The sequence below is a fragment of the Cebidichthys violaceus genome, unplaced genomic scaffold (assembly GCF_023349555.1).
Source record: "Cebidichthys violaceus isolate CVI_PGR_0920_01 unplaced genomic scaffold, fCebVio1.0.p SCAF_5, whole genome shotgun sequence".
Lineage (NCBI taxonomy): Eukaryota > Metazoa > Chordata > Actinopteri > Perciformes > Stichaeidae > Cebidichthys > Cebidichthys violaceus.
In genome coordinates, this window is record NW_027176705.1 from 590,010 (window position 1) to 615,000 (window position 24,991).

General features: G+C 43.7%; 1 protein-coding gene across 5 annotated transcripts in view; it reads left to right on the plus strand.

Annotated features, from left to right (window-relative positions):
• Positions 1–24,991, plus strand: part of nav2a (neuron navigator 2a) — a 214,169-nt gene that overhangs the window by 153,935 nt on the left and 35,243 nt on the right. For all 5 annotated transcript variants that reach the window (XM_068731045.1, XM_068731042.1, XM_068731044.1 and 2 more), the window contains 5 exons: positions 5,785–7,006; positions 8,663–8,772; positions 8,866–8,974; positions 10,563–11,015; positions 16,918–17,040. In XM_068731045.1, the coding sequence (XP_068587146.1) occupies positions 5,785–7,006; positions 8,663–8,772; positions 8,866–8,974; positions 10,563–11,015; positions 16,918–17,040 (2,017 nt within the window). The remainder of the gene's footprint in view (positions 1–5,784; positions 7,007–8,662; positions 8,773–8,865; positions 8,975–10,562; positions 11,016–16,917; positions 17,041–24,991) is intronic.

A 24,991-nucleotide genomic window follows, 5' to 3' on the forward strand; every position in this document is an offset into this window, starting at 1 on the left:
TTTCAAGGGGACAGTGTTGTGTTTCTTTGCATTTGTGCATAATATGTGTGGGTTTATGAACTGTGGTCGTGTTAAAGGAATAGTACGACATTTTGGGAAGTTCACTTTCTGGCTGAGTGCGAGATGGGTAGATTGAAACTCCTCTCATGTCTGTGTGCTAGCCACCAGTTAAATAAGCGTAGCATAACAACTGGAAACAACTTCTTGTATTTTGTTTTTTTAATCCATACAAAAATGAAAAACAAAGTACAGGTTGTACGGTTGTACTTTTATGGCCTGGCCAGTGACCTCCTTGAGTCTGTCACCTTGTGGTTGCCAGGCTGCTTTGTGCTAAGTTAAATTTACTGGTTGCTGGCTGTAGATTCAGATTGAACTAACAGATCTAACCCTGGCTTTAAATCAAATAAGCAAATTTCCCAGGAAGCTGAAGGGCTCCTTTAATGGTGCTCAATACAAAATTCAGAGCATATCTATTGCCTCTACATGGCTCTGAAACATGGCGGCGGCTGAGCCAGCAGCTAGCAGCTAGCAGCTAGCGATGCTAGCAGCACTAACAATGCAAATAACGACAACAGCACCAGCAGAGCTAACAGTGTTTGTTAAGCCAAAGGGAAACCAGAGGGTGGGCGACAGAGTTATCAGCTGTAACCGCCACATGAGCTCGCCACTTGGGCACGTACTAGAAGACGCATGCGGCCGGTCTGGCTACATGTCTGTAAACAAAGCACAGAGGAGCACGGATTACAACACACACACAGAGAGAGACAGGGACTTTATTCATTGCAAATAGTTATTGCTGCAATATTAATGCTTTGAATATTGTACAGAGAACTTTTAATATTAAATTCATAGTGGTACGTGTAGCAGTAGTATGTGATAGCAGTAGTAGCATTAATGTTAATAGGTGTCACTTGCGCTTATCACCAGGTGAGTGCGTGACTAGTGAGTCAGCAAAGGACCAAAACTCATCAAGAAATCAGATCAACTTAGTTAAAATAAGTTTACATTAAGAAAGTAAATGTACCCTCCTGGCGTGTGTATGTGTGTGTTTATATGTTTGTGTGTTTGGGAGCAGCAGACCATGTGATTGGCAGCAGGAAGTATGACACCCCCTCCTACTTGCCTTGTTGTTGACATGCTGCCAAGTCCCTCCCCCCTGCCATACTACCCTCCTCCTCTTCCTCCTCCTACACTCTCTGAATGGCCGGCCATGGTTTGGGACTCTTCTCTCCTCTCCTCTCCTGTCCATCTCCTCTTATCTTTTCCATCTTTCCTCTGTTCCTCCTGGATGTCTGCAGCGCCTATGAGGTTTGTCAGCTCGCACTTGTAGACTGCCTTGAGCTAATACTGCAGCTTATAGTTTCAGATGGAGACTTTGAGCTTTGCATTGAAACTTTAAAGTATTGCAGCAGATTTAGTCAGTGTTGTTGTTATAGATCCTGGAATTTTCTGCCTGTTTGCTGCTTCAGAAAGCAGGTTTTTTTTCTGTCAGAGGGTGTCAAGTCAGTTGACCTGAACTTTTTGTGAAGAATTTGGTTAAAATAATGAGGTTGAAAGGATATTGGTCAGCTAGTAGTCAACTTCTTGCTACAACGGTGTGAAACTGAGCCTGATTTAGAATTTCCTTTTGTTACCAAGGTGTCATTAAAAGTATCTAGTATTCCAGTTTAGTAGTTATCTGCTACACATTATAGAATCATACATGCATGTTGTGAGACGGTGTTGCTGCAGGTTCAGATGGTCAGAGAGGCACCTGCAGCTTCTGTTGTGAGGCCAGATCTGCTCTGTGTCAATGGCCCTGACACCAGAACGGAGTCGCGTTACTGCGCGGCTGTACAGTACAGAAACAGACCTGAATCTTCTCTCCTGCTCTGCGTTAACACAAGGTGACAGCGTCTGGGTGTCCACCAAGTGACACAGAGCAGAGAGAGCAGGGGGGGGAGGCACCTGTGGCTGTGTGTTCGTGTATGTGCACGCTTTCTGCCGTCCATGTGTTTCTGTGTGCGTTTGTTTGTCTGTATGGCCGGTGCCCTTGCTGAATGAATAGCCTTCTGATGAGCCGTAGCGTCACTGTTTGAGTGTATTCATGTGGAGAAACTTTAAAAAGTGTCAGTCTCCGCACAAAAGCCGGCTGTCGCTCTCACTTTTTGGAGCACAATGACTGAGGAGGGAGAGAGAGCGAGCGAGCGAAGGCTTCTGAAATCAGAACGTGATGAGTAAGCATACACCTGCAGCCTCAAGCTTTGTGCCAGTCTGATGTAGTTTGTGTAGATTTTGCAAATGAAATGCCTATGAAGGTGTCAGGTAATGAAATAAACCCGACCAATGAGGGAGAAATCCTCTCCGCACCTTGGGTTTGAAGTCAAAAGGATGCTTTCAGTCTTGTCATATGAGAGTGACTTGTGTATAAGAAGGGCATTTTCAGGTCAGAAATTTTGGTCCCTGACCAACTGACAAGGTTAAGCTTAATATCTTGTGACCGTGAGAGGGGTCGGAGAGCTTGTGGTGTCTAAACGGTGTCAGCCGACGCTACGTCTAATGCGTTTACTGCTCGTCTTTTTATGTGCGAGTGGTCACACTGCATTGTATTTGCTCTGGTCACAGGTCCCGGCGGTTAAAGCGTTTGAAGTCGCTGAGCAGAGCAAACATCCCCCTCTCTCCTAAACTTGACATGCATGCACAGACATGTGAACACACACACACACACACACACACAAACAAACACAGAGAAGAGTGTTGACACTTGTGTGGAATTACACGGTTTTCCTCGGCTGTAGACGGGCATTAACACAAAGGAGCACTTGCACAGACACACGAGTGTGACGATCCATGAAACGAGTTTCGGATCCACTTCGGCTCATTTCCCAAAATGCCTTGATGTTATCAGGAGGCTCTGTAAAGGAGTAGGCAGAGCCTGAGACAGCTTCGGAGAGGGTGAGACAGGTTTTTATGGCACACAGGAAGTGGAGTGGTGGTCTGTGATCCTTTCCCCTTTGGGCACTCCACCGCTGTCATTTTCTGCTCTTGATTTTATTCTGTAATGACTGCTATAATTAAGCAGTTGAGTAGTAAACACTGAAATTCTTTCAACATGTTTCCTCAAGCAGACAGCTCGGCCAGCACTGTGAAAGAGGGGCAATTTGCAGATTAATTCCAGGATTTTGGCCCAAGGCTGCACAGGGCGGGTCATTAGGTCAATGTCCCATTAGTTGGTCACGTTAAGACTCGTCTGTGTTTATTTCTGAAGATGATGTTTAAAAAGCTGGAAAAAATTTCATAAATTGTAAAAAAAGAAAGGAGATGCATTCAGCACTTTGTTTCCCCCAAAGCATAATCTACCCACCTTGTGGCCACTTCATTAAATGTAAAAATATTAAGTAGACAAGCTCAGACACAAAAATAATACAAAATAAACAAACGTGTGTGAAGTGAAGGACTTCACTCTCAATTGTAAAACAGCAGAAAGGTGTGCACCTTAATCTTTCCTGTTTCTGTTTATTTGTGACGGACTAAAGTGTTGAACCATGTCTGGAAACCTCGGTCAGGGTTATGATGCAACAGGGTCCAGGTCCATCCGTCTAGTGTCACTTCTGACCCAACACGTTGAAGATTGACCACTTGCCCTCACCCGTAGCAACCCAACTGGAGCGTGTCAGTCCCGGTCACCGGGTGCAGTCATGACAATGACCGGCTGTCCCTGTAGGGTCCAGGGCCTCTCCATGTCCTGCCTTTCTTCTTCTGTTCCTTTCTGACCCCAAAAAATCCAAGCTGACCCCATTCAGCACCGTCCTACTGGCCCACATCAAAGTTTCACTCATCCCAAACCTGCAGTCCCCTTATTCTTTCTGCTGCCTGCTCCGTAATCCCAGCAGGTCCCGCTCTCATTCAGCCGCCTCCAATAGGACGCCAGCTATTAGCAACCTGACCCACTTTTCCGATTGCTAACTGCTAGCACGGCTAATTGGGCTCTAATCACTTCCTAATGGCTTCATTGTTTCAGGCTGCTCTCACTAAATGCTAAACAGAGGGAGAAGGGAGAGCCAGCGAGCGAGTGCCTATTTCCAATTAGGACATGAAAGGTGCTGTAAAAATTAAATGAAGTGGAGAGCCAGATGAGAAAGGGGTAAACAAGCGGCTTTAGTGTTTAATATTCTGCTTAAATGGGGACTTTATGAGACCACATGAATAACATATGAATATGGAATTAATATAGCTGGTGTGAATTAAAGGGAACTTCACTCATAACCAAATGAGCACTGTGAGAGTTATATTATCATGCATTATTACTTTATTATTTTGTCAATAACATTGTGAATATTACTTTAAATATCATGCGCAATATTACTTTTCTATTTTAGTGCACTCATTTTACCAAGTTTATCTTACTGTTATTGTTATTATATTTGGCACTGGTGGTAGTACTTTTAATACAGTTTATATTTAATACTCTGTTGTTAATATACGTTGTTTTTTTACTGTATTGTTTTTTTTTTTTATTCCTATGTCGGTGTTATGTCTAGTTTTAAAGAATATCTGCAGACCGGCAGGTGTGAGTTAGCCAGTGAGGCACGCTCACATGCATGAACATGCGCCTTTTAGTGCAATTTTTGGATTACAACACACACACACATAGGGACATCGACTTCATTCTCTGCTCATGTAGACATTACTGCAGTCCATCTTTACATAGCAAATAGTTGTTTGTTTAAAGTCGAGATCAAATGAAAAATGCCCCTTTGGATCCCATCCCCTAATATATGCAAAAAAAGAAAGTCTGTCTCATTGTGTTTTAGGAACTTAACTTTCCGTAGGTCCAAGGTGACTACAGTTGTATGAGACGGCACAACACAGCAGCAGCAGCGACTTGAAATAAATATAAGTGTGTGTGTGTGTGTGTGTGTGTGTGTGTGTGGGTGTTGTAATGGAACTGTTATGATTAATTCCTCCCAGTGCTCCCTGCACAGGCCCTCTCTCTCACTGGCCGTTGGTGTTTGAATATTCAAATGTTACTGAACTCTGTGCTGCTAGTAGCACCCCTCTGCATTCACACTGACAACCTCAGCAGCTCAGGATACTGTAGTTCTCTTAGTAAGAGCAGTGACTTACACCAGGAATTTCAGCTCTTCTCTCGCTCCTTCAGCTCTTGGTAAGTTTGCCCGTTGAGATGCTGCTGAGTCACTTGTCGCAGATTTACCCAGATAATTAGTTTTTTGGCTCATAAATTGAAACTGTGGTCTACAGGAGCATGTTTGCGCTGCAAAAAAAGCTTTATCTTTCTATTTTGTTCATTGTCCAAGTTAAACTGTACTGTTTTAGACCGTTTATGAATCTAATTTATAAGGCACTGAGTACATGTAACCAGATGTAGCCAGACAATGTTTCTTTGTAAAGCAGAGGGACGCTGACCAAAAGCAGTCCATATAAGTCCAAGCCTTATAAGTGCAGCAGCACTGCTTCTTGACTTGGCCTGCTTGGCAGAACTTTAAAGCACTTGTGCCTGCTGCTCATTGTTTTTATAAACAGTTTGTGATGGGCTCCTCTCATTGTTAGTGCTAAAGGGTTTTTAACAGTTTTGGTGGCTAGCCCGAAGGAAAATAATGGCACGTTTGGCTGCATCAACGCAGGCCACCTCCAGGTCCTTATAAGGCCACTTTGTGTGGGGTCAGTCTAGACTCAGCATCTCGTATCTCTTCTCTCCCCCAGATCCTTCCTCTGCTCGACCTTTCCTCCTCAACTGTACCTTTCTATCTCATCTTTTAATCCTCTGTCTCTTTTCTGGTGCAGATTCCTCAGAGGGCATGACCTCACAGCCTTCGGTGATGACTGAGCATGCTCCGTCATCTGCAGTGACCGTCAGCTCCTCCACCAGCATCCCCGCCGCTACCTCCGCCCAGAACCCTCCCCCAACTTCGTTGTCCTCCACCTCCTCTTCCACGGCCATTCCCCAGCCCAACAGCAGCAGCAAGCCCTGGAGGAGCAAGTCGATAAGTTCTAAGCACATCTCCCCTTCTCCCTCCTCCACCAGCAGCCCCGCGTCTGCCATGCAGTCCGTCAAGCAGGAGAAGGACGCCTCCTGTAAGGCTGAAGCTCCTCCTAAGGTTGTCGCTCAGAAGTCAATGCTGGAGAAGCTTAAGCTCTTCAACAGTAAAGGAAGCTCCAAATCTTCCAACTCCTCCAATGGAGCAGGGGCCCTGACTGACAACACCGCCCCAGCCAGGCAGCTCGGAGCGGTGCAGGTGGAGAGAGCCGAGACTGGCTCCAACACCGAGCCCCTGGAGGAAGACGACGGCAACGTCCGGCCGGGGATGAACGGGACCAGCAACGGGACGGCCTACGGAGCAGCTCCCTCTGCAGGTACTACTGTCTCTACAACCGCCAGCAGCCCCAAAATGGCCCTGAGGGGCATTGCCCAGCGCACTTTCAGCAGAGCTTTGACTGCCAAGAAGAGCTCTATCAAAAGCACAGAGAAAGACAAGGAGAAGGGGAAGGAGAAAGGGAAGGAGGTGGGGAAACGCATCTCGGCCCCCGACCGGACAGAGCTCAGGGGGGACGAGCTAAAGGAGGAAGTAGCACCTGTTGCTGTAGACACGGACAGCTCAAACAAAAGGACCTCTAAAATCACCAGCTTCATTCCCAAGGGGGGTAAAGTGGCCAAAAAGGAGAGTTCCACCCCTGCACACAGCGGAATACCAAAGCCAGGAGGCAAAGCCCCGGGAGTCGGGGGGAAAGCTTCCTCAGTAAAGGAGGCGGGGGAGAGGCCTCGGAGCATGCGGCTAGGAGGGGGTCTCGCCATGCACCGCGGTCCCCTGGACAGAGACAGGGACAGTAGACACTCCAGCTCTACCTCCAGCCTGGCCTCCACAGAGGGAAAGACCAGCGCCTCCCCCGTGGCAGGAGGAGGCTCTACACAGAGCACAGCCAGCAACACCATCAGCGTGCAGCTACCTCAGACTCAACAGCACCACAGCCACCCCAACACGGCCACCGTCGCACCTTTCATGTACAGGTGAGGTCACACGGACTGGGACTGGGCCTGCCGATGCATCCATAATATTTTCATATTTTTATTTCTCAAAAGCATCAAATATTTGAAACAATTAAATTCAAATTTAGGGGGAAAAAAAACAAAAAACGTTTTTGTATAAGAATTACCACTCACCAATCCCAAGCTGCTATTAGCATAGCACACGCTAGTCTCTGATGAACTGTTAGTTGCATTATGGGTAACATAGGCACCAGGTTTTGACAAGGGGGAAGAATGTGTTGAATAGAAAATACGATATCGCTGGTTCTGCTGCTTATTTTGATACGTTTTTATAAACTATGAGTCTAACGGTGTTTAAAGGAGTGCAATGCTAAATCTGTGAAGTACTCTTTTAAGGGTTAATTTAACTTTGATTGATTGTGTTTCTACTATAAATAACTTGAAGCTGGGCTACAACACAGCGAGTAAGATCAGGCTTCATAAAACACTGATTAAACAAAGCCAATAAACCGTTGCTCATCCTCCTCCAACTAAAAGTCATACACACAGCACATTTTCCAGAAGTGGTCAGGTTGAATTCTTCAGTGCCTGCCATATTTGAAGTTGGCAAATGTTGTGAGTGTATTTGTTCAGTCGTATACCTGATAACAGGTCTGTGTAAGCTGTTCTTGATCATCTAAGCTTTTAAATAACTGCAAATTGGTGTATAACCCCGTATATATCCATAGTATGGTGTGTCTAGGATTAGTCAAAGTTTGTGAGAACTTTTTTAAGTCATCTCATATCTGACATTTGATTCTCTGACAGCATCTGAAAGCACAAAATCTGAATCTAGCCATCTGTGAACTGTTAGCCAGGAATGTCACATCTGTGTTTGTTCGTGTGTGTGTGTATGCGGAGCGTATTGTCTGCATGTGTGTGCAAATATGTGTGGACGTTGTGTGCCTCTGACCTCTGCCCCGGTCCCAGTGTGATAAGGAAGGAGGTCCCTCTCGTTCTCCACGAGTCCTTTCCAACAGCCATCTCATTAGCCTCCTGACACTTCCTGCGCTGCTGCCCTTTCTCCCTCTGTACATCCTGACCTGGAGCTAAGCAGCCCACCTCTCCAGAACTCCCCCATCATCAGTACTCAGAACCTTTGTTTTTCTGCTGTATACCTGTCAGGTACCATTACCTGCAGCATTATAACGCCTCCACCTGTCAGAAAGAGTCTGTTTGACAGAACGTTAATACAACCAATATTAGGTCAGTTAACCAGAAGTTAAAGAAAAGTTGACATGCTGTGTAAGAGGCAGACTTTGACTGGCTCCCACTCAGAGAGAGTGTGCACTAGTCAACAGGGACAAAGTCTGGGATCAGGCAAAGACCAAAGGCTGGATATAACCGAGGCATTCAAACGTCATCGTCTCAAAAAGGCACCAGCCAGTGCAGCGGGTGAACTGTATTGATTTATCCTTCAAAGACTACCTTTTACTGGTATTTGGGGCTTAGCAGGCGTTCATTTTGGACTCCGGTCACAAGACTTGAAACACAGCAGATTTAATTCTTAATCAGGTTTATCCCTCTTTCGTGACAATTTGCTGAATATTAGGTTCCCACTAAATGCACAATAATTCAGAATCAATAATATCCCCCCCCCCTCTCCCTTTGACCCCTTGAACAATTTGTTTTCCCCAGGTCCCAAACAGACGGTGAGGAAACAGGGAACATTGAGACCGGCTCAGGAGGAAGAGGTGGAGACGGTTCCCTCACCAAGACCAGCCAGCTCTCCATCGAGGACCTTTCAGGTGGGTGATCACTTACAGAACAGGATCTGTCTCTGTTTGGCTTATTGTGCCGCTCAATATTTCTGAGCTTGTTTCTTATTTTGTCTCACTCAGGTGAAGACCCAGAGACCAGGCGGTTGCGTACCGTCAAAAACATAGCAGACCTGCGGCAAAACCTGGAGGAGACCATGTCCAGCTTGCGAGGAACTCAGGTCACACACAGGTAAAAAACAAACAATACATTCATTCTGACAGCTGATTTTAACTGGCAGTCATTGGTGATTAAGTAGTGCAGCGCTGCTGAGACCAACTACTCTGCTTTCAGTGTTTGGTGTATATAGTAACAAGAAACATTTTGTATTTTTTTTTTGTTTCTATCCCAAAGTCTTTACTTCAAACTTGTAGAAAAGCTTGTGGAAGAGCAACAGGTGCCTCAGAAGAGTATAAGGTGAAAAACATGAGAGCAGGAAGAACTGTGGAGAATAAGGTTGAAATGTCGAAGTAGTTTGATTCTCGACATTTCGTCTTTATTCTCAAAGCAGTATTTCAACTTAATTCTTAACATTCTAGCTTTATTTTCAACATTTTTACTTCATTGTCAAAATGCAAAACACACGAAAGACTGAATCATTTTTAGCCTTATGCCTGGAACTAATGCTGAAAGTCCAACTCTTTTCTCTACATTTCAACAATTTGACTGATTTACTGATATTCTCGAAATTTTGACTTTATTCTCGAAATGCATATTTGCCTCCTCCATACATTTGCAGTTGGTAACAGAAGAAATGCAGTATAATTATGCTGTATATTTTGATAAGAATAACAAGCCTTATTGTTCAGACAAAAAAGAAAGATTAAATGAAAAAGTATTTGTCAAAACAATGACAGTACCAAACGTTTTTAAGGTAATATTCTATTCACTTTGTCAATCCAACACTGCACACAGCGGATTTTATGAAATGTGTTGCAGTGGAAAACAAAAACTCCACTGTTTGGGGATCATCAAAGTGTAGCGCCTTACAATGGCTGCTACGGCTGAGTGGTAAACAGGCCAAATCAGGATTTGAACTGCCTCATGGTCAGCAGACTGTGTCTGTCTAGGTTTACAGGTATTACCTCTTTTTCTTCTTGTTGCCGTCTCATGCTTCTTTTGAGGGATCTCTTGCTTTGATCGCAGGGCATGTCTTTCATGTCGTCTTTGATTCAGGTTTAGCTCTAATCACGTTCCGTCCCACAGAAGTCTGACCTCTGCTCTGGCCTCGTGTCTCAGCGCTGACCCAGCTGTCTCGATTTAGTCTGTGCTTTGTAGTAAGGTTCATATGTCCTGTTGTCCTGCTTTAGACTGTAACAAAGAACCTTTTATCTCTACTTTCTATCAGGCTGTCCACCGACGACATTATGCAGTTTGCTACTACAAGTTTGGTAGTTTGTTAACCTGCACGATATCTCAAACATCTTTGAACAGATTTCTGTGGAATTTGGTGGACAGATCGGCCTTGAGCCAAGAAACAATTGATCTGGTTGTGATCCAGATGTGTGATCCCTAATGTGAGATAACTTTTTAAATTTCTACTGTTGCTATGAAACAACAAGTGGAGACTTAATCAGTTATTAAGTCATCCATTAAATTAGCTCAGAACTGCATTTAGAGGTCTCTTTTCTTCCTGTACCATCTGTGCTCAGTTTATTCTCGTAGCATCATGGCTTGTTCTACTACTGCAGATGAATTGATTAAGAACAGATTTAATGGAGCTTCTCTTTAGTGGATCACAGATTTCACCTCTTTTCTCTCTCCGTCTCCTTCTGCTCAGCACCTTGGAAACCACCTTCGATGGCAGCGTCACCACAGATGTCAGTGGTGGCGGAGGTGGCGGAGGTGGCGGAGGTGGCGGCGGTGGCGGCAGTGGCAGCAGCAACACCAGCGGTGGGGGTCGGAGCATCCTCAGCCTCACTTCTACCCGCCCCTCCCTGTCGTCATGGCGACTGGGCCACTCCAGCCCTCGTCTGCAGGCGGGCGACGCCCCCTCCATTGGGAACAGCTACGGCGGCCGGGTGGCAGGGGGCCAGACGGGACGCTACCTGTACCCTGGGCACCTCCGGCGGCAGCTGGCCGGCAGGGGAGGAGCCATCTGCAGCGTGGACCTGGGAGACAGAGCCGGGGAGGACATTGACCTGGACGGCATCGCCGTGGACGTCACCGGATACATGAGCGATGGAGACGTGCTGAGCAAGAACGCCGCACGCACTGATGACGTCGCCAGCGGGTAAGTGGATGACACTGACGGAGAATTTTTAATCCCACAAACAGGTTTGGGAAATTGCTGATGCGGAAACAATTAGTCCTTGAATCGATAACTTCATCGAAAGGAAAATTACTTGACAGCAGTTTTGTTGATTTATCAAGAAAAATGACAAATGTTTGTTGGTTCTATTTTATCATTATAAATAAAACACATTTTGAAATGTCACCTCATCTCTGTTAACTTGAGACAGGCATTTTCCACAGTTTTCAGACTCCTTAAATCAATTTAAAAAAAACTATCAATTGATTTCTTGATAATAAAAATAATCATTAGCTGCAGCCCCAGAAATTGCTACCTACCATGCAACGAATGCAATCTTTGTGAGAGAGACACATCATTTTTCAAGATTATAACTTCACATCATTCTTCTGTAATTTGACGTAAACCAGGTAACATAGTATCTGATTCTGTATTCAAAATCATCAAACACCTGCAGGGTGACACACAGTATTGTATTATAAAAATATGTTTTTGTAATTTTCTCAATTAAAATAGATTTTTGGTAGAAAATCTATTTATTTTGACATCCCTTGGTAGATCAACCAACAACTAATTTCCTCTACACCTTTGCTAGCATAACAATGTACTAGCTATTTGCCAATGCAGCATTGAAATGTGTTGATTTGTCACTTTTTGCCACCATAATGAGCTCATCATGTGTTTATAGTAAGATGTTTCTGGCTGGTTGAAATATGTTGTTATGGATGACCATGTGACCCTGTAGGCTGTGAGTTGTCTGAAATACAAGCTTGCCAGAAGAGGGCGGTAGTGTTCCTTACTCACCTTTCCTGCCTGTGATCCAAGAGCCGGATGATATCCCACTGTTCTGTACGGCTCAGATCCCACAAGTATCCCATCTCTCTGTCTGCATACACAGCAATGCTAATACGCTGATAACCTGTTTATTTGCTCTTCCAGAGCCAGTATCCCTGTTGTAACAGGCCCCCCTGCATACTTTGACTGTCACACTGTGCAATTTAAACCTCTGCTGTCATCATTATTATCAGATACTGTTGTAAAAGGTTCCAACCCGCCTTCGTATGGCATCGAAGGACCAGGGTCTGGGGATAGAGCTGCTGCAGGGATTTGTTTGAGTTCAAATAAATGCAATTATGGATAAGAGTCTGAAAGCTCAGGGAAGCGAGGTGATAAAAAAACATGAGATGGGATTACCTCTTCTGTCCTCCATGGGTTTGCGCTGATTGCCCAGCCCTGAGGCAGCTGTAAAAGCCGAGGGAGCTAAGTGCTCTTGAAGTACTTGATATGTCTGAATCTGTGCCTGAGCAGACAAAGGCCAAGCCGCAGCCACACCTGGACAGGTGAGTGATGTGAGCTGGTGAGCAGAGCCATTTGCTCGCTCTGAAACTTGATATCCAGGCCGGGATTGGACCTGCGAGGAAGGCAAATAAAAAATAATTCCCTTCTGATGATTTTCCGATGCTTCTGATGAAGAGAAGAAAAAAAAAAAGGCAGTCGCAATGGGTTAACTATCTTCATAGCCATCTTAAACAGACACAGACTGATGACGTCCCCCCCCACCCTTCTCCACATCCTCGGGCCATTTAGCGGTTAGCTCCATCATGGTCCTGTTAGCATCCACTCACTGGTTCTTCCAAGCAGGGGTGAGATGTTAGCCAAGGGAGGAGGAGCTGGCATTTCGATTGCAACAGGAGACTCTCACAGTGCAACTCCTTTCCTCCACTTAAATGTCAATGAAAGGGTCACAAAATAAACATTTTCTCACCTCTAGTAGTATCAGTAGCCATGCAGATTCTGGTTTTGTTGGTCCAGGATTTTAGATATCGCTCTAGTGCATGCTTTCGCCTCAAAACAATGGAGGTGAGTCTAATTTAATTTGTGGTACTTACAGCATTAATACAATTACATTGATAAAATGCAATTGTCTTCATCTCTTTCCAGACGCAATGTCTGTGTCCCTCCTCTGATCAGTTTACATCGAAATACTTTCTACTTAAGAAATAGTCCCTATCAATCTTCCAGATGTCCTGATAAAGACATCTATCAATGCTGTAAGCACTGGGGTAATTCATCAATAGTTGCTTGACAGAAAACTGAATTTTGATAATTCTTTATTTGTCTTTTATTAAGTAAACATGTTCTTGTTTTAACCAGTGTAATCTGATTCTATATCTATACTATATGCAGTACTATGTATTTATTATCTTTGAGTTTTGGACTGTTGGTCAGACAAAACAAAGCAACGTCAAGACCTTCAGCTCTGGGAAATGGTGCTAATTTCTCACTATTTCTGGCATTTTATGGTCAAAATGATTAATCGGTTCAACAAACAAAACAACTGAGGGCTGAATATTTGATGAAAACAATTATTCATAAGCAGTCTAACAGTAGACAGAGATCGGATAAGCTGCTATCAGTAGTTAATTGATTTAGTCATCTCTGAGTCCTACAGCAGAGACAACATGACTGATTACATATTTAGTGTCTGCATCGGTTTTCTCCAATCTACAACCCCCTCTTCTATTTTTCCTTTTGGCTTCTCTGGCCCTTGGAGACCATGACCCCCCCCTTCCCTCGTCTCCTCCTCAGCTCGGGGGTATGTTTTCCGATCTACCCCTCTGCCCCTTCCTCCCCCTTCCCTCCTATCCCTCCTCCGCTCTTCACAGCTAGACCCAACCTCCTGCCAGGAGGGGAAAGCATGTGGAGCTGAGGAGAGAGGCTGCATACCAACACACACACACACGCATACACGGTCAGGCTACTCATGGACACATAATGGAGAGTCCACTGATACCGCTCACTCACTTCTGATATCACCATGATCAAACACGCTCTCACCTGCTGATATTATTCACATAACAGCAGAACTCGCACGCAGGTTCAGACCTGATAGTCAGACAGTAGCCAGACGGTTGAAAACGGACACCTTTGCTTTGGAGATTTTTATCAACGGGGATCAACACTCACCTGGACTTGTTTATTTTTGCTTTGGACTAACTGTTTTACCATGTTTGAGGCAGAAAGGTACGTCACAGTGTTTTAGACTATCTAGATTAAAAAGCTCTAGATGTTATTGTTTTTTTTTTCCAGACCGTGACATTTGGTGAATTTCCTCTTGTCAGTTCCACAGTGCGCGCATTCTTAGTAAGTCAAATATTTCTGCAGCTTCATTTACTCAAGAAGTTTTGCTTCTGTTCATTACGTGACTGTGTAAACTCTACCTGGCTGCTCGGTTTCAGCCCATAAACTGTCTTGTTTGGACACGTTCCTCCCGCTGCAGAAGGTTACAGGTTAACAGGCATCTGAAACAGGAGGACAGGGAGGCTCAGTTACTCATTAGTGTGAAGGATTAATATGGTTGTGTGTGTCTGTGTGACTGCACGGCCATCTTCAAGGTGACTTTGTTTTGGGATGATGGATGCTTCCCATAAAGGACGGCTAACCCCCCCCTCTTCAGAGGAGGATCCCACCATTCTTCACCTGTCTTCATTGTCTGTTGGCTTTCTTATTGTGAAAATATGCTTCACAACAAGTCTTATATCAGTGACTGGTGGTCCATTTGTCATTTTATTTAACTTTAGTTGCTGTCAACTTCGCCCATTTTACCACTGTTTACCCAAAATGATGGACGTAAGACCGTGTAAACAAGTTATAGCCTCAGCATAAGACACAAAAACCCTCAGAGTCTGAGAAAAAACGTATTTAGAGAAAACGGTCTTTGAAGAGACATGTTGTAAAACTCCATACATTTTGAAGAAAATACAGGTGAATAAGGTAAAACAAATACTAATAGATATCACCATGAAACTTGTCCAGTTGATTGCTTACATTAAGACAATTATGTTTTGTACTACCAGTTTTCTGAAATGTTTTGTTTGAAATGCAAATGAGGCATTATCTAATGCTAGCCTTTGGTGGATTTAGGAGAACTCCACAGACGCACACAGAGAAAATAGTAAAATAAACACCTAAATGTGTATTGTTGATGTTTTCTTTCCACTAGTCTGAAAGGAGACGCGTTATGGAAGCAAAATAGACCACAATCTCAAAATTGACCAGTGCATGAAAAATGATCTTTGCCTTTGTCTTTGCCTGTCAGGCAGCTGAGAATATAATGTGTTTAAGGTGGATTTAAAGCCTAAATCAGGCCCCTCCTCTCTCTTCACGATGTTTGTTCCAGCTCTTTGGTTCATGGTAACAAAATGCGGAATCTCCATGTTTAGTTTGGACTCTGGGTAATGGTTAGCAGACTGCTACCAGATGACCTGAGAGAGTAGCCACAGCCTTTGTACTGCATTCATGTTCTGGTGAGAGTACAACATCTGGTACTTTCGGGTTTGCTGCTAAAACAGCATTCACATGCTGTTGGAGGCAACAAATCAGTCCCAGTCTGCTTTATATATCGGTTCCATATCACCACCGGGAATTCTCACCCCTTGCTGCAGTTTCCCTCGGCTCTACAGAGCTTCTTTTAGCTCATTGTTTTGGTTTTCCAGCCTGAAAACGCAACTCTCATCAACCTCTTTTCCAGCAGCAGCTGTGTTGAGTAAAAGAAAGAAACTCAAAACTCAGAGCCAGACTAAGTGAATGACTAGCTGGTGAAGAAATTAAACATCTACATGTAGCAGCTTTTCAGCCTGTTTTGTGCATCAAAGTGGCCCAGAGAAAACATAATTATTGCAACTTTAAATATTTAGCTTTCAATTAAATTGATTCCTAATCAAAGTTGCAGCTGTAAACATTGTAAAGTCTGCAGTTTGTCCAGCATCTGTTTAGGTTTGCTCTCCGCTGAGTGACTTCTGTTTGCCGTTAAGTTTCTGTCTCGCAGCTCAGATGCTGATTCGGTTTGACTGCAGGTTACACAAAGGAGCTCTTGTCTATTTTAAACACTGTACTCTGTGTATACTGTATATACATGTAGGTATAAATGTCTGTTTGTGTGCGTGCTGGGTTGCCTCTTGCTGAGATCCACAGAGAGATAACACAGAAAGTGTTTTAGTGCTCGAACTCTGGCAGGTTTTTTTCTCTTTTTTTTCTACTCACTCTGCAGAAACGGAGTCATCACAGCCCCACACAGAAGGCATTCAGCATTTGAACGCTCCGGCCTCGACTTTAAATCAGCAAACATTTCATTAAATTACACCTGGGTTAAATGAGTCAATATTTAGTTCCATTAGGAATCTCCTCCACGGGTAAATATTTAGGGAATTAGTTGGTGTTGTTTTAGTTTGAATGGGAATGTTTGTGTAAGTGTTCAGGGCCTCAGCATCAGGTCCAGACTGTAACTGCTGCTAACGGTCGTCAGCCTCCGACTCCAACTGCCAATAAACCAAGTCCATTCAAAAGTTATTTTCCGTTATGAAATGACGTGAAAGGCCTCCGTAGCCTGCACTTGCATATACAGTGTATTTTTAGCTTCTTTTAATGTTCAGCCACTCAGTCAATCATAATGTCCCGGCCTGGAGTTGATGATAGGCTCTATAGGTGATGAGTGCAATATCCTTCTTGTAGGAATAACGAACAGGCTCATCCGCTGTCCACGGAGCTGCCACTACTTTCACAGACCACTGTTGTTTGCCATCTGGCCACATGAGAGAAATGTGTCTTCGGTGTTTGTGTGGGAGCTGTTTGCCAACCGTGATTGATGAGAGCTTTGCCTCGGCCGGAAAACTACATAGATGTGGGCTCCTCCTGATCTTTATACAACAACAGCAGCTCTAAAGAAGAAATAAACAAAGAGTTTGAGTTAGCCCTGGCCAAAGCCTTAGACAAAGTGTGGTACTGTACTGCACAACTTGAATTCATCCTCTGTGAGCCCTTTAATTGTGTGCCTTAGAACTGCTTCATGGTGACGATATCTAACGTGTATTGTTGTGTTTTGCAGCTACATGACCGATGGAGGTTTGGGTCTGTACACGCGGCGCCTGAACCGCCTGCCCGACAGCATGGCCGCTGTCCGAGAGACGCTCCATCGGAACACGTCGTCAGGACAGGGGGATGCTGACAGGTAAGTCTGAAACAGCACACGCTTTTTCTCTTGCCATGTAAACAAGGGTGATCTTTGAATGTATCCAGCTACTTCTACCGATTACCGACATTTCACAGAGTGCCTTCATACACCTTCTGAGTTTGTAGACTATGATGCTTCCTGGTCTGTTTCCTGCTTCCGTCAGTGCAGAAAATAGACAATATTTTTGTCACACTGTCTTGTTTACTGGAAGTTGAAATTCTGTTCAGCCCTCTTTCGGTGCCACTAGGCTTGGTTTGAAATACATGTGAAGAGAATAGTGACATTTATTGCGTTGATCACATTAACTTACTGTATTCTTTTGATACAGTAGATAACTGTAAAATTACAGTAAATTACTGACAGCAGTTTTGCCTGTAAGGTACTGTGTACTTTACAGTATCTCTACTATATCACAAGAATACAGTGAGTTAATGTGATCAAAGCATACAGTAATTTGCTGTAATAATTCAGAAATACATGTGTTTTGCTGTCAACAACATTCAGCATATTCTGTACAGTTTACAGAATATCTACTGTATCAGAGAAATACAGTAATTTATTGTAATCAGAATGAAGGGCATTGGTTGAAATGGCAATGTTTCTGTTCTGGTTGACTGAAAATCAAATAAAAAACTGAGAAACAGCTGAAATACCATCATATCCTATGATGATGATCCTAGTGCTTAATGTCTTAATAAAACAAAATGTATCTCTCTATTTCACAGAGTGATATTGTGCAAACTTGTACCATTACAAAGCCATTATGATGTAACTGTGCTTTGTGCAATACACCACACTGCTGACGCACCAACTGATCCTAAATGTTGGAGAGTAGCAGTGAGACACTTGTATTTATGTGTTATCAGGATATATTGGCCACAGCGTGGAGTAAGTGAAAAGATTGAGTGTTCCAGTATCTGTGGGACTTTTCAGAGCGTCCCCGTGTCAGCGTGAGGGATTGGATGGGATGTTGTGGTCTTTGTCCTGTCACAGAGACAGAGAGCGATTTGGTTTCTGGCTAATTGACAGACGGAAATGGATGAAGGCCAAGCAGAGCCCCACCATGTTGCTAGAGAGTAGGGGGGGAGGGAATAAGCTTTATAAGAAGATGGACTGGACTGGGTGAGACAAAGGAATGACTGGTCTCCTGCAGCTATCACTAACATGTGATCTTTTATCAAAAATAAATATACCAGTTCTTTGTGCTTTTTGACAGCCTATATTTGACATTTGAAACAAAAGCTTTGTTGTCTCATCAGTCTTAAACTGACTGCACACAGACGGACGTGCTGGTGTGTCTTGTAGCAGTCTTAAGTGCTTCAAACAGCCTTTTCTGTTAATCCTCAGGTGTGGCTAATTTCCTGTCCTCCAGACTTTTGACCTCTGCCCCCTTGGTCCTTTTTTACCCCACACTCACATTAAACTCCCCCAGCCCTTAGGTGGGGTTTACACAAACTGTCCCTCTCCTCACCTCTCCCCCCTCCCCCCTCCCTCCCCCCCTGTCTTTCTCTCTTACCATGGCTGCGTGATAAGAGCTGGTCAAATTCTCTAAATGCTAAGGAAAGGCGCTTCAATGCTTCCTTTCTTACCTCCTTTAGCATAGGGTGCGCTGGACTATCCTTTACAAAAAGAAAGTAGAAAATGCCATCCCACATTTCCTAGCAGCGACAGTCTACAGTGACGCATCATTCGGACCGTGTAGGGTTCACAGTCGCTGTTAAATTGTACGCTATGGATAGATTGAAAGCATCCTTCTGAGGAAGTGTGATTCTGTTTTGGACAGGAATCCTTGCTGTCACTGAATTACTCTTCACCTTTCATTTTCCTCTTGCTTGTTTTGATTACAGACTGTAGCGAGTTGAACAAACTGGAAAGCAATTAAATGATAAAAGTTGGGGCATTCCTCTTTTTCTTTGTTTGATTTTGTGCTTTCAAGTTTCTCTGTGAAGTTTAATCGACCGTAGGAGGCAGATTTTTATGTTTCTCCAGAAACTCCACATTTCACCTTTTCATGATCTTCAGTAAGCTTCATTATTTTCTTCATAAGATTAGAGAGACGGGGAATGAAAGAGTTTTAAATTCAAGAGGGGATGAGGTGATGCACCTCCTCCCGACCACACCTCCTCCCCCCTGAAGGAATGTCTGACAAATGTGCTTACTGCTTTTAGTTTGGGATTAATTAGGAGAGGTGGAAGCAGCAGATAAAAATGCATTAGCATAACAAGCGGAAGCAAGTGGAGCCGGAGGGCAAAGAAGGGTGACTGTTGTAAAAGATGAGACTAATTTAATACATGAGAGGGGCTTTAAAGGTGCAGTCTGTGCAGGTGGAGGAAAGTGAGCAGCTTTCTTTACACGTTTGTCACAGTGGAAGTTCTTAGCTCAGACGTGTGTACGGTCTGTATTTGCTCACTGGGTGTGTGACACATCTATGAACCTGTTAAAGTTTAAATTCCGTTTTGATGTCCTTTGGTTTGGGATGCAGCCGAGCCTCTTGGAGCTGGTGGGGCAAAGGTGTTGGATGTCACCGTGGCATTGGGGCAAAAAAACCTCCTGACCCCTGGACCAGGAGGTCACGAGCTTCAAAGGGTCGGGGTTCACAGTCAGGAGCTTTCCTAAAACTGTTTAAGCCTTCACGCTAAAAGCCTCCAAATCAGACCAAACTTGCTCTAATGAGGAGCATGAAGGATGTCAATTAAAAAACCACAGCGGCTTATTCACATAACAAGAAAACAATTAAAGTGCATCAGCTGAGTTGGTGACTGATGTGATGGCTGAATCTGATTACTGCTGCTGTCGGATGAGCAAAAACTAGTTTTACCAACTGTCAAATGTATGTAAAGCAGTGGGAGGAAGCCAGCAGACAGTGAGTCATGGGACAACAGGACCTGCGAGGCTGAGTAAATAGGCAGAGGCTCTAGAGACTAGGAACTCTGTGTATGTGTGAATATGTGAGTGTGTGTGTGTGTGTGTGTGTGTGTGTGTGTGTGAGCATGCTTATCCCTCTCATTTATCTCTGGGGCAGGAGAAAGAGGAAGTAATCTATAACCGTCTGTCTTCTGATTTGAATTCTCTTTGTTACAGCAGACAAAGGAGATGTGTCTGTGGTGTGAAACCGCTGTAGCGGTGAGTGTTAGAGAGACCCCCCCCCCCCCCCTTTTTGCTGAGGCATTGAAGACATCATTTCTCTTTTCCAAATAAGAACATGACACAAAGAAGAGAAGAGAGTATTTCACAAGGATCCGACTCATATTTTATACATTTGTGCGAATGGTTGTACCGACTCTCTTAACATCTTGTTGCTGGTACAGTCGGTACTGGTGGGATCAGGACTCTTTAAGAAGAAGTTGGAAGAATGGCTGCTGTTCATGTGTGGTGCATGAACAAAAACAAGCAAGATAATAACTTACAGAAAACAGTCTTTACTTCGTCAACATGCGGCACGAAAAAAATGTGAAAAATGTACACACCACCTCTCAAGGTGATAGACCTACGACGGAGCCGGGGGAGGGGGTAATATTCCAGGAAAAATCTCATATTATCGGAAAAAAATGTCATTTTCCAAGATAAAACTGTCAAATATACAAGAAAAAAAACTTGAATATTCGCCTCTCTCAGAGCCCATCCTTACCACAAATACACTACTTTAGGTGAAACAAAATGTAGACGGCAGCTGACGTTACCAAGGAGTTTTTTCTTGTAAATTTACCGCTTCACTCTCAGTGAATATCAGTGAGTAAATGTACGACTTTAACCTACATTCATACACTTTCGTATAGACCAAATCATATGAATGCCTAATGAAATATACAAGCACTGTTACAAAAGTGAGTCATGTCAGGTAAAGGTAGATTGGCATCATTATCAAGAGGTTTGACAATAAGCGCGCTTGAAACCATTGAGCTTTTTAAATCAACATGAGGCACCTAATGGAGCGCCAACGAGTCCAAATCATCTGTAACCAAGTTATAGGTACAACTAATTCATGTGAAATAGGCAGAAACCGCATGACACTTGTTCAACAGATACACCTTCCATCAGCAGGTGCCTGTTAAAATACTAGACAGTTGTTACACACTCTTGATACCTTTCATTGTCCTTCTCATTATCTTTTAATTGAAGGTGTAATGCCTGTTATGAGGCTCTTTAAATTGCCTCTGTGTTTCAAAGGTACTGTACAAACACACTTGAGTAAACGTGCCATGCCTCGCCTTTGTGGCACAAAGCCTTTAAACACTGGTCTTTTACGTCCATTAGGACCGCGTATAAAAACCCAGCCTCCTCATTTATTTCAATGAGCCTCTGGCAAAAAAAATTATAAGTAATTTTGGTTGAACTTTAACCGCAATGTGATGTCATTCAGAAACCTACTGCATTGGCCAATCAAATACACACAAACACACATTCCAGGAAGATTTGAATTGTGTAATTCTGCTGTGATAACTTTCCAGGATTGTAAAATCCCTTCTATGAACCATTGTGCAGTCTTTTGGCATCTAAAACTCAAAAATTAACTTTATACAATGTATTAAATATAGACTCAGTAGGCTACTTTATTCTTTAATAAAACACATTTTAATACATGTCATTTTCCACCATGGGTCCTGGCGATAGAAATATCTTTGTTGATTTCCAGTTTCTCTCACGTGGGTTTTAATCCAACCTGCAACAGAGCTTGCAGTTGTTTCGAACATGTCATACTTTTCATACACACACACATTAGAAGCACACTTGCTGTTAACACACACATGCGCTGAGCCCCAAGACGTTAGCTCTCCTGTCTGGACTTGAGCAGGTTCCCTGTTGGCCTCAGGTAGAGTAAGAGAGAGGTTCTCCTCTGCAGCTACCAACAAACACCTGGCACTCCACCTGTCTCGCCCTTCCACCTGTCTGTCTCTCTTTAACCCCACCTCTACCTGGTTTAAGCAGAGTGAGTGTTGTGGTTTGCCTCCGGCCTCTCACTGTAATAATAATCACTCGCCTCGTTCCGTTCCTGTCGTTTCACGAGCCAGCGATCTCGTTCCCCAAAGAGCCAGGAGTCTGTTTGTATGATAATCGCAGACACGCAGGGAGCACAGCTTCATCTGCACTCCGATCCTCCCTACAGTTGTTGTACCCAGTCCTGCCCTGCTAGGAGACAACATCAACCTGTCAGTGCTGATCACAGCTGCTGTTTCAGGACTCCTCTCCGACACTGACCCCGCAGTGTGTGGGTCCCAGCCTGGTGTGTGTGTGTGTGTGTGTGTGTGTGTGTGTGTGTGTGTGTGTGTGTGTGTGTGTGTGTGTGTGTGTGTGCGTGTGTGTTGGGCCTCGGCTCCACTCTCTCCACGTGTGTTTGGTTAATGATGGCAGAGGGTTGCGTGTTGGGTTACCAGTGGCACCAGGGAAAATGATGATCACACCTAAACCATCTGTGGTTGTCAGATAGTCCAGTTCGCATTATTTTTCCTGATATGTTTTCCATTATGATGGCAACAATTAAGAAATTGATGCAATAAAAATATGCCATTCTGGAGTAGTTTTATTTCCTCAGAGCTTCTAAAGCTAAAATTCAACATTCGTACTCAGTTTTTGATCCAATGCACATCAGACCATGATAACACCAGTAAACTGAGAGCATGCTACGAAATGGGATCAGTCCCATTCCTTTTCTTATAAGATGAGCATCAGAAAAGAAAGAAAGTAAGATGCTTCTCAAACTTAAAATGAGCTCCAGTCTTACTGGGGCTAAAAATGTTCTCTCTGTGATTAATGTTGACACAAACTGACGCAATCTACCACCAGATATGTTCTTTAAAAAGGAAAGATTTATATATATCAACCTCACATCACTGAGAGGAGAATTTGTTAAACATTTGGTCTGAGATAACAACAACAGCCACACCTATCCTTTGTCTGCTTTCTCCTTATCTTCTGTACCTACACACACACACACACACATGCACTTACACTCACGACACACTTCACGCAACCAAATATTATTCCTCAGATATCCAGACTCTCACACAGCATCTGACTCTACTAGAATATTAAATACTATAAATGCCTCCCAGACATGTTCATACTGAAAGCAGAGTTCTGCTGCATGTGTGTGTGTGTTTGTAATGAAGCCAGCCCAGCGAGGCGTTCGGGGGCACGCTGGAACAGTCTGACCCGCAATCTGTAGCTGTTTGATTCACGATATAAGGTCAAATATGTTCCCTGGTTAATGGGATGCTCCCACACACGCTCACATACCCAGAACACTCTTCCACCTACACAGAAAATCCTCCATCTTAGTCATTTTGGTCTGAAAAAGTGAGAAAAAAAATTGTTTTTGATACAAATCAAACAACAATTTTCTGTGCGCAAGCAAATTTTCAATGTTAACTAATAGCAAGACATCTCTGCAGTGCTGGTCTTTGACAGAACGGTGAGCCGGAAACTCCAAAATAGAAGAAGCTATAGTAGCTTAGTTATGAGACAGGAGTCCATGTCAAGAAAACTGTCTATTTATTGGCCCATTAGAAACTGAGCAAACAAGCTTGCTATAAATGAAAATAATACACAGCAAGCTACTTAAGTACCTCTGTATCGAAGGAAGTGATGTACAATCCTGGTAATAAAATGCCTGGCGGAGTCTCGTTTTAGAGTGCAGACAATCGCTTCTAGAACATCTTTGATATAAGTTGATTTGTATTAGAACAGACAAGATTGGAATAAACTAACTGCACTGGGTGATATGTGTTCATGAAGCAGTTGTATTTGGCGAAATGTACTTGATTTTGTTTATAGTGTGACCACATATAGAAGACATCCGCTTCCCACATACTTATGGGAGGATGTGGCAATGATCGGGTTTGAGCATCTTTAATTGCGTGGAGAGAAAAGGAGAAAGAATCACTGAAAAAACTAAGAGGGTTGTTATGAGAAGAGAGAAAATGAGAGACAATCCTCAGAGAAATGATGTTACCATGGATACCGTATCAGCAAACCATCATGCCCTCCTCTGGGCTTTTAACAAGCACACCTGCTTCGCCCCAGGAAACACACACACACACACACACACACACACACACACACACACACACACACTGAAGAGGGTGGGGTAAACAAGGGTTTTTCTCCGACACATTGAAGTCAAACTTCGCTGCTCTAACATCCGCAGCTCTGTCTTCACTATTCTCTCATTATTTGTCCAGTTTATTTGCCGCATTACATAGTGAGATAATTAGAAAAAAGCTTGATATGCGGCAAAGTTTTCGGGCAGGATACAAATTGCTCAAATTGCAAAGTATATGAGCCTCAACCAGCTGAAGAGTTTCTCGAAGGGAAACACAGCGGTCAGAGGCTCGGGCCCAGGTCTCTGGTCCAGTCTGGAATCTGATCCAGGCCACCAGGAGGAAACAGTAGATGGAGGAAGTAGAGCAAAGGAGCAAAGCATGTTGGACTTTAATTCGTCTACAGTGAGTGGGTTGCGGAGCACTTAGCACAGGGTAAGTTTGAATCCTCCGTTCCTCCCCTGACTGATATTTTCCGTGAGGTTATAGGTGCGGGGGGGGGGGGGGGGGGGGGTCAGCAGGTTCGTGCAGGTTGCAGCTTTAAAGTCACTGGATAAAGTTGATTATCCACGTTTCAGATGCAGGAAAAGCTCAAGGACAAGAGTCTGCATGCGAGTGAGGGAGGGAGGTTTTAATGTCACGGACCCTTGATAACGTATCTGCAGGCCAACATGTTGGTTCGATTTTTGTCCTGTGAGCCCAAATCATTCACATGGGGACATTCAGTTTAATTTAGGATTTTAACCCTTAAACACAGTTTCCCTATTTTTATTTCACCTTCAGTAGCTCTAAAGTTGGAAAATTCCTGAAAGTATTACTATCTGACATCATCATATAAATATGCTGTGTCAGCTTTTTCCAGCTCTTCATTGAAGCTATATGAAGTTTACACACAATGCAATATTTTAAAC